A 15,054-nucleotide genomic window follows, 5' to 3' on the forward strand; every position below is an offset into this window, starting at 1 on the left:
AGCTGAATGCCTGTGCCAGCAATGGCTTCATCTTACAATATCTGAATTCACTAGCTACACTATATGGACAAAAGTATATGGACACCTGCTAATTCATTTAATCATTTGTTTATTTTCTGAAATCAAGAAGCGTTTATCCATGCTTTCGTTGGAATAACTGTCTCTACTGCCCTTTTACTAGATTTCAGAGCATTGCTGTGAGGATTTGATCACACTCAGCGACAAGAGCAAAGCTGGGGGGCTTTACACCCCTCTAGCCCACGCCTGGCATTAGGCATGGTGCCAATAGGTTTATGTTTATCTGCTCCAGAGAGTCCTATTATATTGGAAATACTTTTCTGCAGGGACTAGACAAGATATGTGTGTGCATTTGCTGTATCAGCAGTGGGCGCAATTTAAAATAGCTAAATGGATTCTTTAGTAGAGGTGTCCACAAACTTTTGGACATATAGTGTATGTGGCACTAGCTGTGCATGATGTTAAAGTATTTTAATGTGATTTATTACAGTGATCGTGTTTAGTGTGAGCTGTGTGAGACACTCTCTAGTGTATGTGTGTGTGTGTGTGTGTGTGTGTGTGTGTGTGTGTGTGTGTGTGTACGGTTGCTAGGAGGCGGACTGAAGCCGCGGCAGACAAAAAGCCGAGGCGGGTTTATGAACTGGACTCGGCTGTGAGAGCCGGTGCGCTCAGCTACCTCTCTGCATGTAGCCGGAGCAGCTCCTTAACTTTTTCTCAGGTAAGCAGCGCTGTTTATACAGTCGACATGTAACAGTCCATGTATGTGTAACGAGCCTTGGTCTTATCTGGGCTGAAAATGTCCAAAACGTGCTTTTCTCCCTTAGCTTTACAGGCCTTCATTTGGCCAGCGTGTTGGTAGCTGGGCACGCTAGCTAGCTAGCCGGCTAGCTAGCTAGTCCTGTCTTCTACCACAAAGCAGTGCCGGATTTCTGAATACATTCCCGAGTGCTTTAGCAGCCTGTCAGAACAGAGATGACTTGGTATCATTACTCTGCTTCTTTCCAAGCCTGCTAGTGTATCATCCCCGCCTGCTTTTTTTACCGCCAGCTAACCCGCTGTTGTTTTAGCAGGGGCAGCTAGCAGCTCGCGTTAGTCTATATCGGGCTGGCTAGCTCAGCTCGCTATGTCAGCCAGTCTGTCGGTGGGTCAGTTTTGACCACATGGCCGGCAAACTGCTGACAAGCTGAGTTGGACTGAATAGGTGGCAAGCTTTAGACCTTTTTATCTTTGCCAGAAATGCTGGTGCTACGTTAGCTGTTAACATTACTGGTTAAAATCCCGTGTTTTAGCCGTTCTGATGCTCGACTTAGCTAAAGGGACAAACTGGGGCTGAGTCTCGTCAATTAATAAATAAAGGAGTAAAAAAAAATGTGGGATAATGTGTCTTCTTTTTTTCAGTCTTTAAATTAGTTGTGAAAACCCAATCTAACGTAGATAACATCAAAATAACAGTTTACTATAGCTAGCTAAAGTACTACTATAAATAACTGCTTGGTAAATGGCTAGCTAAATGAGTTATATAGCTATATAGCCAGTGCTGATGACACTAACCTGTACATACTTGGGTATGATATATAGCCCCTGACAGTTTATCTGGTCAAAGGCTTGCTAACATTACATTTCCAAATAAGATTATTGGCATTTTCTCTATAAATGGCAGAATCCCAGTAAGCCCTGTAGCTACATACTTAGGAAAGCTAGGCAGATAAAGATGAATGAATGAATGAATGAGATGATTCAAGTTGTTTCTGGCTGAAGCAACACCAAGTTACCTATGTTAGGATCCCTAACATGATTAAACCATGACTTTACAACTGCTCTGCTCTCACTTGTAGGTATTCCTGACCCCTCCTCTATGAGAGGATTCACATCCGTGTATGAAGAGTATAAGATGGTCATATGAAAGTGATTTGATCTATTTCTCATATTAAAGTCTTGTCACATATCAGGAATAGTAAGGGAAAGTTGGAGCATTGTTTTCTTTCACTCTAGTCGGTGGATTAGTCATTAAATTCCATCAGACTTAATAAAAGGACATTTTTAAAAAAGTTTGAAATATTTCATTATAAAATAAATGAGTGAAATATAACAGTTAAACATAAATCACTCTAAACTATATAGTGTCGCTGTCCAGTGAAACACATATATCTCTAAATGGCAAAAATGGCATGATTTTGAATGGAAGTCAATGTGGAATAAGAGTTTATTCCAATGAGCATTTCTATTGATCTGTTCACCCAAATTCATCTACAGTGTAGAGAGCAGGTACAGGGTTTAAACCAGGGAGAAAACAAAAAACTGATAATGTTTTTTTTAGTTGGACAGCGGCGATATATTTAGGCAAACTAGCGAGATTTATATAAAAAAAAAAAAAAAAAAGCAAATGAGATGATACCCCAGATAGAGATGGGGGATTTGGACAAAAAAATATCACATTTAAAGATATTTTTTACAATATAAATAATATTTATTGCAATATTTTGTCATGTAGACAAAATGCAGCAACAGTGTTAAAAAAAACCTGCCATACTGAGTACTCCTATTCCTGATATTTGACAAGACTTTAATATGAGAAATAGATCAAATTACTTTCGTAGGACCATCTTATGCTATTCATACACAGATGTTTTACTTAAAATGTGCTTCACTCTATTGAATTAAATATGACTGATTACACTCTGTAATGGAATGGAAATTACTTAACATTTCTTCATTAACTTCAATGTTAATGTTAATGTCTTCTTTAAGCACTGTTGAGATTCACAATACACTCATAAAAGCATATTGTGTACCACGATAATTAAATTTATCACAATGCGATAAGATATTGTCATATTGCCCAGCTATAGCCGCAGGTTTGATTGACGTTGCTTCTGCCTGGAGTTGGAGTTTGCACATGCTAACTTTAATTTTGTCATTTTGCAACTGCTTTTGTCTTACTTATAGGTATTCTTGACTCTTCCTCTATGAGAGTGTTAACATCCGTGCCTGGAGAGTATAAAATGGCAGTTAATGGCCTCCAGTGGAGCTGAAGACTTGAGAGGTGGGGCACCACTGTCAGGCCTCATTGTTCAAGCTAAGTCTGCAATTGTACATTCATCCAACACTAATGTGTCTTCCAGTCTCACAGAGAGGAAAAGACATCGTCCTACAGCTGACAGTGATTCTGTGGCTCTGCCTAATGTGACCGTGGTGTATGACCGGCACAGTCGTATCTCAGGGATCTCCTCACAGCGTGCCTATACATCTGTGCCAACAGCTGCTACTTCTGTTACAAAACCTGAATGTGCCCGGAGTGCAGGTGCTCGCAGCGATAGAAGAACAGCCAGTGCTGTCTCACAGAGCTCACGTCATATCAGTAGTCCCTCTACTGTATGCCATAGCCCCTGTCATCTAGAGCCATCTGTCCACAGCTATCAGTCGTGCTGGCAGTTGGACAAACTCAGGTTAAGGTCAAGACTTTTAGGGAAAAGGGCGTTCTCCCCTCAGCTCTCAGTTTGTCCTTCCTGTCCCTCACCACCCAAGACTACTTCTCGGAGAGCATCTGTGAGAGTTGAGAAAACCATGCCCACAAACCAGTCTTACCCATGGACGAGCAACAAGCTCAAAAGCAACAGCAAAGGGGTTATTCAGCCCTCTACCGCCAAAGTGCCTACAAATGCCAGAAAAGAGACATGTGACTTGGAGAAGCCCAGCACCATACTGTCTGCCTCTTGTTGCAATGGTGGTGACAAAGGAGACGGCAAAGCAAACATAATAAAGCCCACCCAAACAACTGTGCCTTTAAAGGACAAATATGCAGATGTGCCTCAGAACCATGTTTCGGGTGTGCAGGATTGGATTCCTTATGAGAAGACTGTGGCTGAAGATGCTAAGGAGAATGAGCGAATAGCAGGATGCTGTTTAGAGCATGGCACCAGTGAAGCGCCTCAGAGAGTGAGGAAAGTCAGCTCTGAGGTAGAGTTCACGGCAGCTGTGAAAAAACTTACCAATAACATGGCACATGCACAAAACGGTACACTTAATGGTCTGTGTGGACCACTGAGGGCCAACATTAGTTCATTACTAGCAGTAAAGACAGGAACAGTGACAGGTGCCACTTCTTCAACAAAAGCATCAAGAGTTTGCCTTATTAATGGGAATGAGGAGTCTTTAATGGACACAGATACCTCCAGTGCCCTTAGCCTTGATGCAAGGGATGAGACGTACTCTGCAGATGCTCCTTGTGATGCAGAGACTCAGAGAAGTACTTGTGCCATTCCAGAGGAGATCAGCCACAAGATGGCTCCTCCTCAGTCCCCCACAGTTTACTCAGTAACAGACCAGATATCTGCCATACACCTTACAAAGAAAGGCTATGATCACACCTCAGAAGAGGATCCAGGCATTTGCCCTATGACCCTGGATGAGGAGGGTGAACCTGGGATAAAGGGGTGAGTAAGAGCATAAGGTTATTTGTCATGGATGGGACTAAATTATGGGACTTAATACTGTTTCTGTATGATCTCTTAAAGAGAATGACATGCATTTCTTATCAGTAGCTTGTTTAAAAGCGTACTGAATGCATATATATCTTAGGATATTATCTGTAGTATCATATATTTAATTATTACTCTGACAATGCTAGTGTTACTTATGTAAGAGAGAGAGGGGGTGGGTGTTTTTCTAGCATTATTGTAATGTCCAAAACACCATTTGTGTATATTTATTATTCTATCTATATCTGTCTGTTTGTTTTTTTTTTGTGTTTTACTAAACACAAGTTCAGTATTTTAACTTGCGTAAGATCTAGGGATTTAACAAGAAATTAAATTGTCATTTTCTCTCAGGCATAAGAATGTTGTCATGCAAGAAGACGGAGAAGAGAACCTTCCAGATGAGCTGGAGAATGACTGCAGTGGAAATGACCATGGTAACTAATCTCTCCCCCCTGTTCCCAGCACTAAACCAGAATCTATAGTTAATTGTACAGCTTGTACTTTTCTATGTTTGGTTGTTTGTTCACGCCGGTTAGTTTTTAAATGTCACTTCTATTTCTTCCACAGAAGGATCAGATTGTGATGCCTCTTCAGCAACCTCAGTGGCAACTTCATCAAAGTAATTTGTCCATGTTTATTATTTAATATAACTATTGTGACCCAAAGGAGGGGGGAAATACACCCCCCCAGAACCATGAAAGCTAAGGCTAGCTAGAACTGGGTTGTTTTCAGGCTTGTGTTCTTTATTTTGTCTTTCTCCCGGCTGGCTAATCCCAGTGTTGGTTCAGCATTTGACGAGCTGCCAGAAGTTCATGTTGGAATTCCCTACCTTTTGTTCAACGGTAGAAAGATTAATTCCTTTGAGTGCATTCAGTGTTTAAACTGAAAAAGATTGCCACAGTCTTTCCTATCCATGCTTCTCCAGTGACCACCTGACATTTCTATGGTGATGACAAACACAGAAGAGTATTGCCCCTTTTTGTTGTAGGTGTTGTTCTGGTGGTTGCCGTGTATGAAAAGCTAGAATGCACAGGGGTCGGTAGAAACGTCTCCCAATTGTGAATTGGTGATAAAAGTGGAACTATCCCTCTATGATGGAAAAATTAGCATGTAGGTGAATGGTGCTGGGCTATTGTCAGGCATTGACATTCCAGCTGATGGGTTTGTTTGTAGTTTTTTTTTTTTTTTTTTTTTCCTTTTTCCCTTTTTACTCAACGTTAAGGCCCATGTTGAGTATGCTTGAAACTCTGAACTACTCTGTCAGGGCTAACCATCATTTTAAAATCTGAACCAGAGCAGGGAACATCAATCTACATGACTGTCATGTAAGTTACCAATTTTTTGTTTTGTTTTTTGCCTGTGAGCTAATGGCTTGATCTTTGAATCCGGTGTTGTGTGTCTGTAGACTCTTGCTTAATCTGTTGTATTTGAATCCTGTAGTAAATGCCTCTTTCTTTAAGCATAGATTAGTGACATGTAGCTTGTATGTAGAGCTTTGTTTTATATATTTTGTGTCTTTTAAAGGATTTATAGGGTGTAGTTTGACCGTAGCTTTTGAATTCTGTGTGTTTTGGAAGCTAGAATGTTACTTTGGTTCCCCTCCCTCTTTGACCATTTTTGTGTTTGTTCATTGGCCTTGGTAAATGACTTGCAGTGTGTTCTGTTCAGATTAGTTGTTATGAGTAATAAATATAAATGTATTTATTTATTTTTTTAAATATTCATTTTACCTGCTTTTTGACTTTATTGCTGTAATAACTGTTTTGTCTGTATATGCTGTAGTATTGAGGAACCAGTAAGCCCAGAGTTGGAGGATGATAGGGTGGCGAAGCCGGCGCTTGTGCCCAGCCTGTTCCCCTTCATGTCCCCCACTCTGTACTTTAGTACCGCCAGTGAAAAAGGTCAGCACACGTATCAGATTCTCACTTAGTGATTTCAGTTTTTTGGCAGGCTAAAACTGTACTGTTATCACCACCTTATTGCTTTCATTCATGTTTTTATTATTTTCCAGTTGTTAACAGCTGTCACATGTTACTGTGGAGCAAATGTTCTACAATCAATTTGTGCTTTTGTTTGTGGTAAATAAATTTTGATATACTTTCTATGTGGCTTTGCAGTGGAGTTGCTGCCTTTCGAGCAAAGGAAACTGTTAAAATGGAAGATGAGTACTGTCACACCTAACATAGTCAAGCACACCGTCGCTAGATCACACTTCAAGGTCACAAAGAGTGAGTCAGCATTTGCACGTTCTTCATGGACATTTTGTTAAAAAATACTTATCTGCTGTAAATTGAGGTTTTCTCTCTTTAATCTTAAGACTGTCGCGTAATTCCTTTTTGTTCCAGGAAGTCATGACTGGCTGGGCTGCTGGGGCCACCATATGAAGTCACCTGGGTTCAGGGCAATACGAGAGTACCAAAAGGTAAAGGGTCAGAAGTTAAGCTAGGCCACCATATGACACCAACAGGCATCATAGACCAATTATGAGTAGTAGTAAATAAATAAATAAGATGATATTCTCCACTGTTACCCCACAGCCATTGTTTCATTTGACTGTCTAAAATGTTCATTTCTTTTTTTTTTAATAATTTTTTTTTTTGTTTCTGCCTGGCAGCTGAACCACTTTCCAGGGTCCTTTCAGATTGGACGGAAGGACCGTCTGTGGCGGAACCTGTCCAAGATGCAGGCTCGCTTTGGCAAGCGGGAGTTTGGCTTCTTCCCACGCTCCTTTGTACTCCCACAGGACATGAAGCTGCTGAGGAAGGCCTGGGAGGATGGTGGGAGCCGGCAGAAATGGATCATCAAACCGGTATTGCTTGGCCTGTTGGTCAACGTGAAGGTCTTTTTGCTTTTGTTTTCTATTTATTTCCAGTGATGATTTATCTTTTATATTTCCTGTTTTAACAGCCAGCGTCTGCCAGAGGAATTGGAATTCAGGTTATTCACAAATGGAGTCAAATGCCACGCAAGAGGCCACTCCTTGTGCAGAAGTAAGTAAAAAAAAATAAAATAAATAATAATAATATTTTTTTTTTTTTAAGTTGTATTACAGTAATTTGTTTTAGCATGTGTTAAATCCTGAAATAGCCAATGAAATGAATTTTAATCTTATCCAAAGTCTAATCAGAAAATTTGGCCCCAATGGGAATTTATTTGTTGAATGAGGCTAAATATAAAGTTGTTTGAGCTTGAATGTACTGAACTGACCCTTTTTCTTCTTTTCCGTTCTTGCCCCACAGGTACCTTCACAAGCCTTACCTCATCAGTGGGAATAAGTTCGATCTGCGTATCTATGTGTATGTGACCTCTTATGACCCACTTCGAATTTACATCTTCAATGATGGACTTGTTCGCTTTGCCAGCTGCAAGTAAGTCACCAAAGTGTAAATTGTCAATAAATCCAAGACTGCACTCCTCTTTCATCTTAATAAGAAAGTTGTAGACTTGTAGCTACTTTTAGATAGAACTTTTGTGTTTGAACTCCAAATGCTGATCTTTTTTGTTTCACTGCAGATACTCTTCTTCAATGAAAAGCCTTAGCAACAAATTCATGCACCTGACAAACTACAGTGTGAACAAGAAGAACTCTGAGTATCAGACCAACAGCGACGATAAGGCCTGCCAGGGTCACAAATGGTAAATATGCCAGGATTTGTTTTAGCTTGTGGTTGTTCAGACTACTCAAAACACTCCACTAAACAACATCAAAAAACCCAAACCTTGCAACCTGATGTCATGCCATGTGAGTTTGTGATTTCAGGCTAGATTTATATCGTGCTTTTTCTTTTCCCTCATATCCATCTTTATTTTCTGCTCTAAGCCCAGTACTGATGCATAGTATCAGATTGGTACATTTTAAAGAATTCGAATATTTTTCTTTTAAGATCCCTTGGATATAATTGTGCCTGACTGACTGACAGTCACAACCCTCACAGCTGTCTAATGTTTTACTCGTCTAATTGACTTTTGTTCATTCCAGGGCACTGAAGGCACTGTGGCAGTACTTGGGTTCCAAAGGAGTCAACACTACTCTTATCTGGGAGAAGATTAAGGACATGGTCATCAAAACCATTATTGCGTAAGTGTGTTGGATGCTACACTAAACTCATATGGCCTTGTTTTGCTTTATCCAGATGTATTATTGAATTTCTGACTTCTGTCTTTGTACCTGCCACTGGAGAAAGTCACCACCCTACTTCTGGTAGGGCATACATTTTACACTTTATTATGGGAGGGTCAACTTTGGGGAATACAGGCCTTTATGTTTAATCAGAATAGCAGATCAGGAACAAAATAGTGTGAGTGAAGCCAGGCATATGCTGTGTGATTTATTTTATATTTTTATTTATGAATTTATTTTAAATCTTGTTGCATGTTTAAGTCGTTCGCTGAGGAGAGAAACGCAGCCCCAGTGTTCTGTCTACATACAAGCACTCAATTCAGTGGAATATAGTGCCCTGTACATCAAAAGTGTTAAACTTGTGCCATGCTGTTCTCTGAAATTCCTCAAAAAAGAGGGAGACTGGCTGAGAAGACGTGGACAATATGACTTATCCGTATTGCAGGGAGAATTGGAGGTAATCTACGACTGAACCTATGTAGGGGTATCAAACATTTTCAACACGCTCTGTGTTTTTTGTTGTCTGTGAATTTCAGTGAACCAGGTGTTGGATAACTGTAAATAATACTAGGCTCCAATGGAGAGTGTTGTAAAACCACTATTTTCTTGTATTGTTATTTGTATTGATTATAATTTGCATTGTGTTTTACTGAACAAATACCTACCTAAACCTTAACTGTGCTGCATTTCAATATATATACACTGATCAACCCTGACATTAGCACCACCTGCCAAATTTGAGGATGTCCTGCCTGACCACTTAAAGCATTGACTTCACAAGGCCCCTGAAAGCATCATCTGGTATCTGGCACCAATACCCAGCCGCACGTCCTTTCGGTACTGTAAATTGAAGTGGGGCCTTCATGGATCACATTAGTGAGCCTTAGGTTTCCATGACCTTGTTACCAGTTCATAAGTTGTCCTTTCTTGGAATACCTTTGGTAGGTATTGTCCAAAGCATACCAGGAAAAAACCCTTAAGACCTACCTAATGTTCTGATTCAGTTGTCTAACCATCATAATTTGGCTCTTGTCAAAAGGACTCTGATTTGTATTCTTGCCCATTTTCCTGCTTTTAACACATTACCGTCAAGTGATTCACTTGCTGCCCAACACGTTTCACTGTATAGCTCCACTGTAGATGGAGGTAATCAGTGTTCTTCACCTATCAGTGAATTATGTAATGTCACTGCAAATATGTCACTAATTTGACTATGAGGAGTAGTTATACATAAGGGACAGTCCCTGGTACATTTTACTTCATAACTGGACATTGCTTTTTCTTGACAATGCTCTTTAATTTTATTTACCTTTTTTTTTTTTTTTTTTCATCACCATGAATTCCACAGTTATTTAAGGCAGAGCATTATGTACCCTCCATAAAAATAATTTTAATAACTCTCTCAAAGCTAGAGATCTGATTGCTCATTACCAAACAAATGACTAATCATAGACTCAGATAAGGAAACAACACATGCAATAGAGCAAATACACTGTAGGCCATTTTCCCAGAGAAGGATTAAGCATAGTCTTTGAATGCAGGTTTTTCATGAAAAGTAATCCCTGTGGGGAGAAAACAGACCTCAAGTGCAAAAAGCTTGTAGACACCTGCTCAATCCTTTAGAAAGCAAGGGTATTAATAGAGAGTTTGTCCGCTTTTTGTTGGAGGAACAGCCTCTACCCTTCTGGGAAGGCTTTACACTACATGTTGGAACACTTTTGCTGTGAGGATTTGATTGTATTTAGCCATAAGAGCATTTGTGAGGTCAGGTACTGATATTTGAGGATTAGTTCTAGGTCTCAGACTCATTCCAAAAGTGGAGTTTACTGCATATGAAGGGGTCTGTGTGATGATGACTGTGTCCTTTGTCTGGTGGCATTTCGCATCTTAAACGTGCCAAGTGAAATTCAAGTAAAACTGAACCAGTTCAGTGTTTTATTGCTTTATTGTGTTCAACTTCTCTCTCCACTACCAGGTCAGACCCATACGTGAACAGTCTGGTGAAGATGCACCTGCGTTCTCCATATAGCTGTCACGAGCTGTTTGGTTTTGATATTATGCTGGATGAGAACTTAAAGCCATGGGTACTAGAGGTCAACATCTCACCCAGGTACTAAACGTGCAGCAACATAGCTCTGACACAGAACAACTTCTTTTTGGTGTTGTAACAACTAGTCTAAGCTCTTTAGGTAAACTCGTGGTCAAATAGTGATCCTGACAGTCAGTTAGAAGGCAGGATCATTTATTTTTTCCTCAATATAGAATTTAGTATGTAGTGTTGGACACAGTGTGTGCAGCAACCTTAGATGGGCTTATCTGAGGAAACAGCCAGCAAATAGATCTGTCTGTCTCTGTAGCCTCCACTCGAACAGTGCACTGGATGTGAGTATTAAGGGCCAGATGATCCGTGATGTGCTGAACCTGGCTGGCTTTGTTTTGCCACACAAAGATGATGTCATCCCTCCTGGCAGCAGTGACAGCAGCTCCACCAGCAGGTTAGAGTTGGAAGTGTGTGTCTGTGTGTCTGTCTGTCTGTGTGTGGCCTGAAACTCCAGAAGCAAATATTACTTGTGCAAGAAACTAAAGCTGAAAATATGCTGGCTTCTACAACAGGACGGCGACGCTGTGAACTACTTCAGCGCAAATATACATCTTGCACCTGTATGTGTGCTGACCCAAGAATATCACAGAGCTAGAAGTGTTTTGAGAATAAGACAACTTCTAGATAGTTGGCTGCAAAAAATGTAAGCGTGATGCACTGTGGACAACAGTGTTGGTGTCCCAATACTTTGGTGTCCCAATACTTTTTTAAAATGTATTTATTTTACTTCTGAAATCAAGGATATTTAAAGTTTAACCTGCTTTTGTTGGAGTAACTGAAAGTCTTGTCTACTGTCCGGGGAAGACGTTTTACTAGATTGATTGCATTCAGCTACAAGAGCATTCGTGAGGTGAGGAGGTTGAGTGATTTACCTCCTCAGTTCATCCCAGACATACTGGATTAAGCACCATCGTTCCAGAGAACACAGTTCCACTGTGTTCCACTGCTGGGGGGCTTTTTATGCCTGGCGGATGGCATGGTGCCAGTAGGTTCATGATTATTTGCTCCAGAGATTCCTGTTCTATAAGCACAGGGACATCTGTCAGCAATAGGTGCAACTACAATTAGCTTAAAGCATTCATTAGAAAGGGTGTCCACAAATACTAAGGCATATAGTGTATCTGCCAAAGTGATATTACTTAACACTAACTTGGTAGGGTGCCCAAACTTTTGCAAAAGCCACAATTGCTCTTTAGGCTAAACATATTTGTATTTGTGCATTAACACTGCAGAGGTAATGTGTTTTCAGTGGGGTTGCAAAGGAGTGGAACATTTCTGATAGATTTCCAGTAAATTAGTGGTATTGTTTCATGGAAACTTTAGCTCAGGAACTTTGGAAATATTCCAAAATGGCTAGCATAGGCTAGCTACCCATATGTTTTGCTTCAACAGGTTTCTGTAACCAAGAATTAATACTTACTAATGATCCATTATTAACATCAAATCACATAAAGTGTGTGTTTCCCACAAGCTAGAAGTGAGTCAGGTTTTTAAAAATCATCTGGACAAAATGCTGTACATTTGATTGAGGAATGAAATGGTAAATGCAGGGGGTATGGTCTCTAGCCCTTCAGTGTGTATTGTGCCATGTGCCTGGGATTTAGGAGCAGCTTTGCTGTGCACGGTTTTGGTATCATATCTAATTATTTTAGATAAGATTATGCTTCAGTATATGTTTTTCCAGCTATATGTTGGTATAAGTTTCTCACCTTTTAGCTTTGAATATTGCCATTTTATTCCCCGTTAATTCCAGTTTATTCCCATGGAAAATTTTCCAACTTTCAAAAATTCCCAGAATATTGCAACCCTAGTTTTCACTTCAGAAATCAACAAATATTATCCCAGCTTTTGCATGTAACTTCTACTGTCACCTAAGAGTTTGTTTTTGTAGCTTCTCTTATGCTGGTTGTTTTAGAAGTTGCAATGTTCTTTGAACTTGTGATAATGCCCATGTAGTAATTTTTGAAATGTCTTAAATTCAGTTTGTGTGGAGGAGTACGAGAGCGGTCAAGATCAGACCTGTCCGCTGATGAAAAAGTGAAGAGAGCTTTCTATCTTACTCAGCGCTTTGGGGACCAGGTACATGTCAAACTATGACTTAAAAAAATCATCTTGAGCATGTTCCATAATTATTCTTCTGAAGGGTGTTCTGGACTCTGACATGGTCACTGTGGTTTTTAGGATTTTTACACCACGGTACTGGATGTGCTGACCCCTGATGATGTGCGTGTTTTGGCTGAGAGTGAAGATGAGCGTTGTCGCCAGGGCGAGTTTGAGCGCGTCTTCCCCTCCCCTGCCTCCTCCCGCTACCTCCGCTTTTTTGAACACCCACGCTACCTCAACATCCTCCTTAATCAGTGGGAACAGAAATTCTGCCAGAACCGGGGCAAAGGTGAGTGTGTGTACACACCTGTGTATGTTCAACCATATAAGTGTCTGGGTATTTATAGGGGTCTTAAGTATTTGTCGCTGTGCATGTGATTAGCCATCAGTGATTCATGCCTTACTGTATCTAGGTATCGAACTGCTAAGGAGTCTGTGTCAGAAAAAAGTGCACTTGGGGAACCTTGATGACTCAGCACATCATGTAAGTATTAAGTTTTCTTTGTCTTACTGTCCGGTGTTCTGCATAGTCTTTTTTTTTTTTTTTTTACCTCCCTAAAATGTTAATCACATCAAAAGTATAGATGGCCTGTCAATTATTATTATTATTATTATTATTATTATGTTTTTATTATTATTTTTCTGATTCCCAGTGGTCCTCGAAATCCTACCATGGACACCGATCTGACAGCCACAATGCTGTCAAAACAGAACTGACCAAATCAAGGTATTAAAATGCACACAGCCCTTCATTTCATATCCTTTTCAGGGTTGATGTCATTATTTAACCACTTATGAAGGCCTAACATAATACCTCCCTATTGTTACAGTGTCATGGTGAGCCAGAGTGTGAGGCCCCAACTGGATGATGATGACTGGTCTGATCATGAAGTTCAGTCAGTAACTTCCAGTCTTCCAGACATGAGCCTGCTGGGTTCAGTGAGCCCCAGTCCAAGCCCCAGCCCCAGCCTGGCTGGCGACAGCCTGCTTCATCGGAATTACCTGTGAGACTAGCCATATGCTCTCAGAACGGCAGACATCCAGGGCTTCCAACCACGCACAAAAAACGCACACGCTCACAGAGTTTAGCAGCGAGTGGAAAGTTGCTGGACAAACACTTAATTCTCATTCAGTGCCTACAGTCTGTTTAGGTTGTACTTTTCTGCCCCTCAGGAAGTGGGGTTCAGGTTTGGGGAAGTAATGAGAGAAATCTGATGTGAAAGTATAGCAGAAATTATTATTGGTCAAACTGATGACCATTTTAATCATGGACACTTTTTGCCTTCTCCATGACTGTTTGTGTGCATTTTAAGGAAAGGAACGCCTAGTAGATTTCTTCAAAGCACACATAGTCTATTCATATGCTGTTTGTATATGCAACCTTTTCCTCTGTTGGAAGGATCTCATGTCTGGAGTCATGTCTGTGAGCATGAGCCAATCAGATTCTTTCCTGGTTTGTTTACATTTTAGGCCTGCCCACTCCTGGTGAATTTGAGAAGAGTGTTTCAACAGTAATAATAATAATAATAATAATAATAATAATAATAATAATAGGTATTATAATTACCACAATGTTAATAAATCTAAAGAAGTGTTAACATTTTATCAAAAGTTGTGAATAAAAGAAATTAACTGTTCTGGTTTAGGATTTTAAAATTAAAAGTGTTTGAAATAAACTGACTGTTGCAGTTTCTTTTTTTTATCATCTGTTTCATTGCTTGTTTTGCACTAGAAGACTTGATTGTCTGACCTACTTGATGGTCTATTTACAGAGGCCGTCGGCCTCCTGCATGTTTGTGGTTGTTTTGTATTCGTAGTAACTGCTTCAGCCGGTTCTTGAAATGCTCAATGGTCAGTATTTTGGCTTGGTAGCCATCACAATGTGTCTCACAGGATGTTAATCTTCATGTATATAAATACTCAGGGCTCTGCACTGTTGACAGCAGGTAGATCTGGCTGCTTGTGTTAGTAGGTATGCTGGAAAGTGTTTACATAATCATGTTTTATTTGTGCTTTTCACAAAAGTTTTTACAGGCTGAGAATCCTGTTCAGCCCTAGTGCTGAGTCATGCTGAAAGAGATAGCTGAACAGCAGAAGCATAAAGCTGCATAACCCACCAGGACACAAAAGGTAAAAATAGCTACTTCCATGGCACATTGAAATTCCCTACTACTGGCAACTAAAGCAGTCTTTCAAGGGGAGAACATCAGAAACTGAATGTAAGACAAAATTAA

The 15,054-nt window shown here is 40.2% G+C and overlaps 1 protein-coding gene across 1 annotated transcript; it reads left to right on the forward strand.

The window, feature by feature from the left end:
• Window positions 1-622: 622 nt before the first annotated feature.
• On the forward strand, window positions 623-14,460 carry ttll4 (tubulin tyrosine ligase-like family, member 4). Its single transcript, XM_072685667.1, has 19 exons — window positions 623-736; window positions 2,965-4,451; window positions 4,848-4,930; window positions 5,064-5,115; window positions 6,279-6,397; window positions 6,614-6,724; window positions 6,842-6,918; window positions 7,111-7,305; window positions 7,404-7,486; window positions 7,736-7,864; window positions 8,010-8,132; window positions 8,476-8,574; window positions 10,592-10,726; window positions 10,974-11,111; window positions 12,700-12,796; window positions 12,899-13,109; window positions 13,234-13,304; window positions 13,474-13,547; window positions 13,651-14,460. The coding sequence occupies exons 2-19, from the start codon at window positions 3,031-3,033 to the stop codon at window positions 13,826-13,828; spliced, it is 3,396 nt and encodes a 1,131-aa protein (XP_072541768.1). The 5' UTR covers window positions 623-736; window positions 2,965-3,030; the 3' UTR covers window positions 13,829-14,460.
• The last annotated feature ends 594 nt before the right edge of the window (window positions 14,461-15,054 follow it).

The sequence above is a fragment of the Salminus brasiliensis genome, chromosome 8 (genome assembly GCF_030463535.1).
Source record: "Salminus brasiliensis chromosome 8, fSalBra1.hap2, whole genome shotgun sequence".
Taxonomy (NCBI): Eukaryota; Metazoa; Chordata; class Actinopteri; order Characiformes; family Bryconidae; genus Salminus; species Salminus brasiliensis.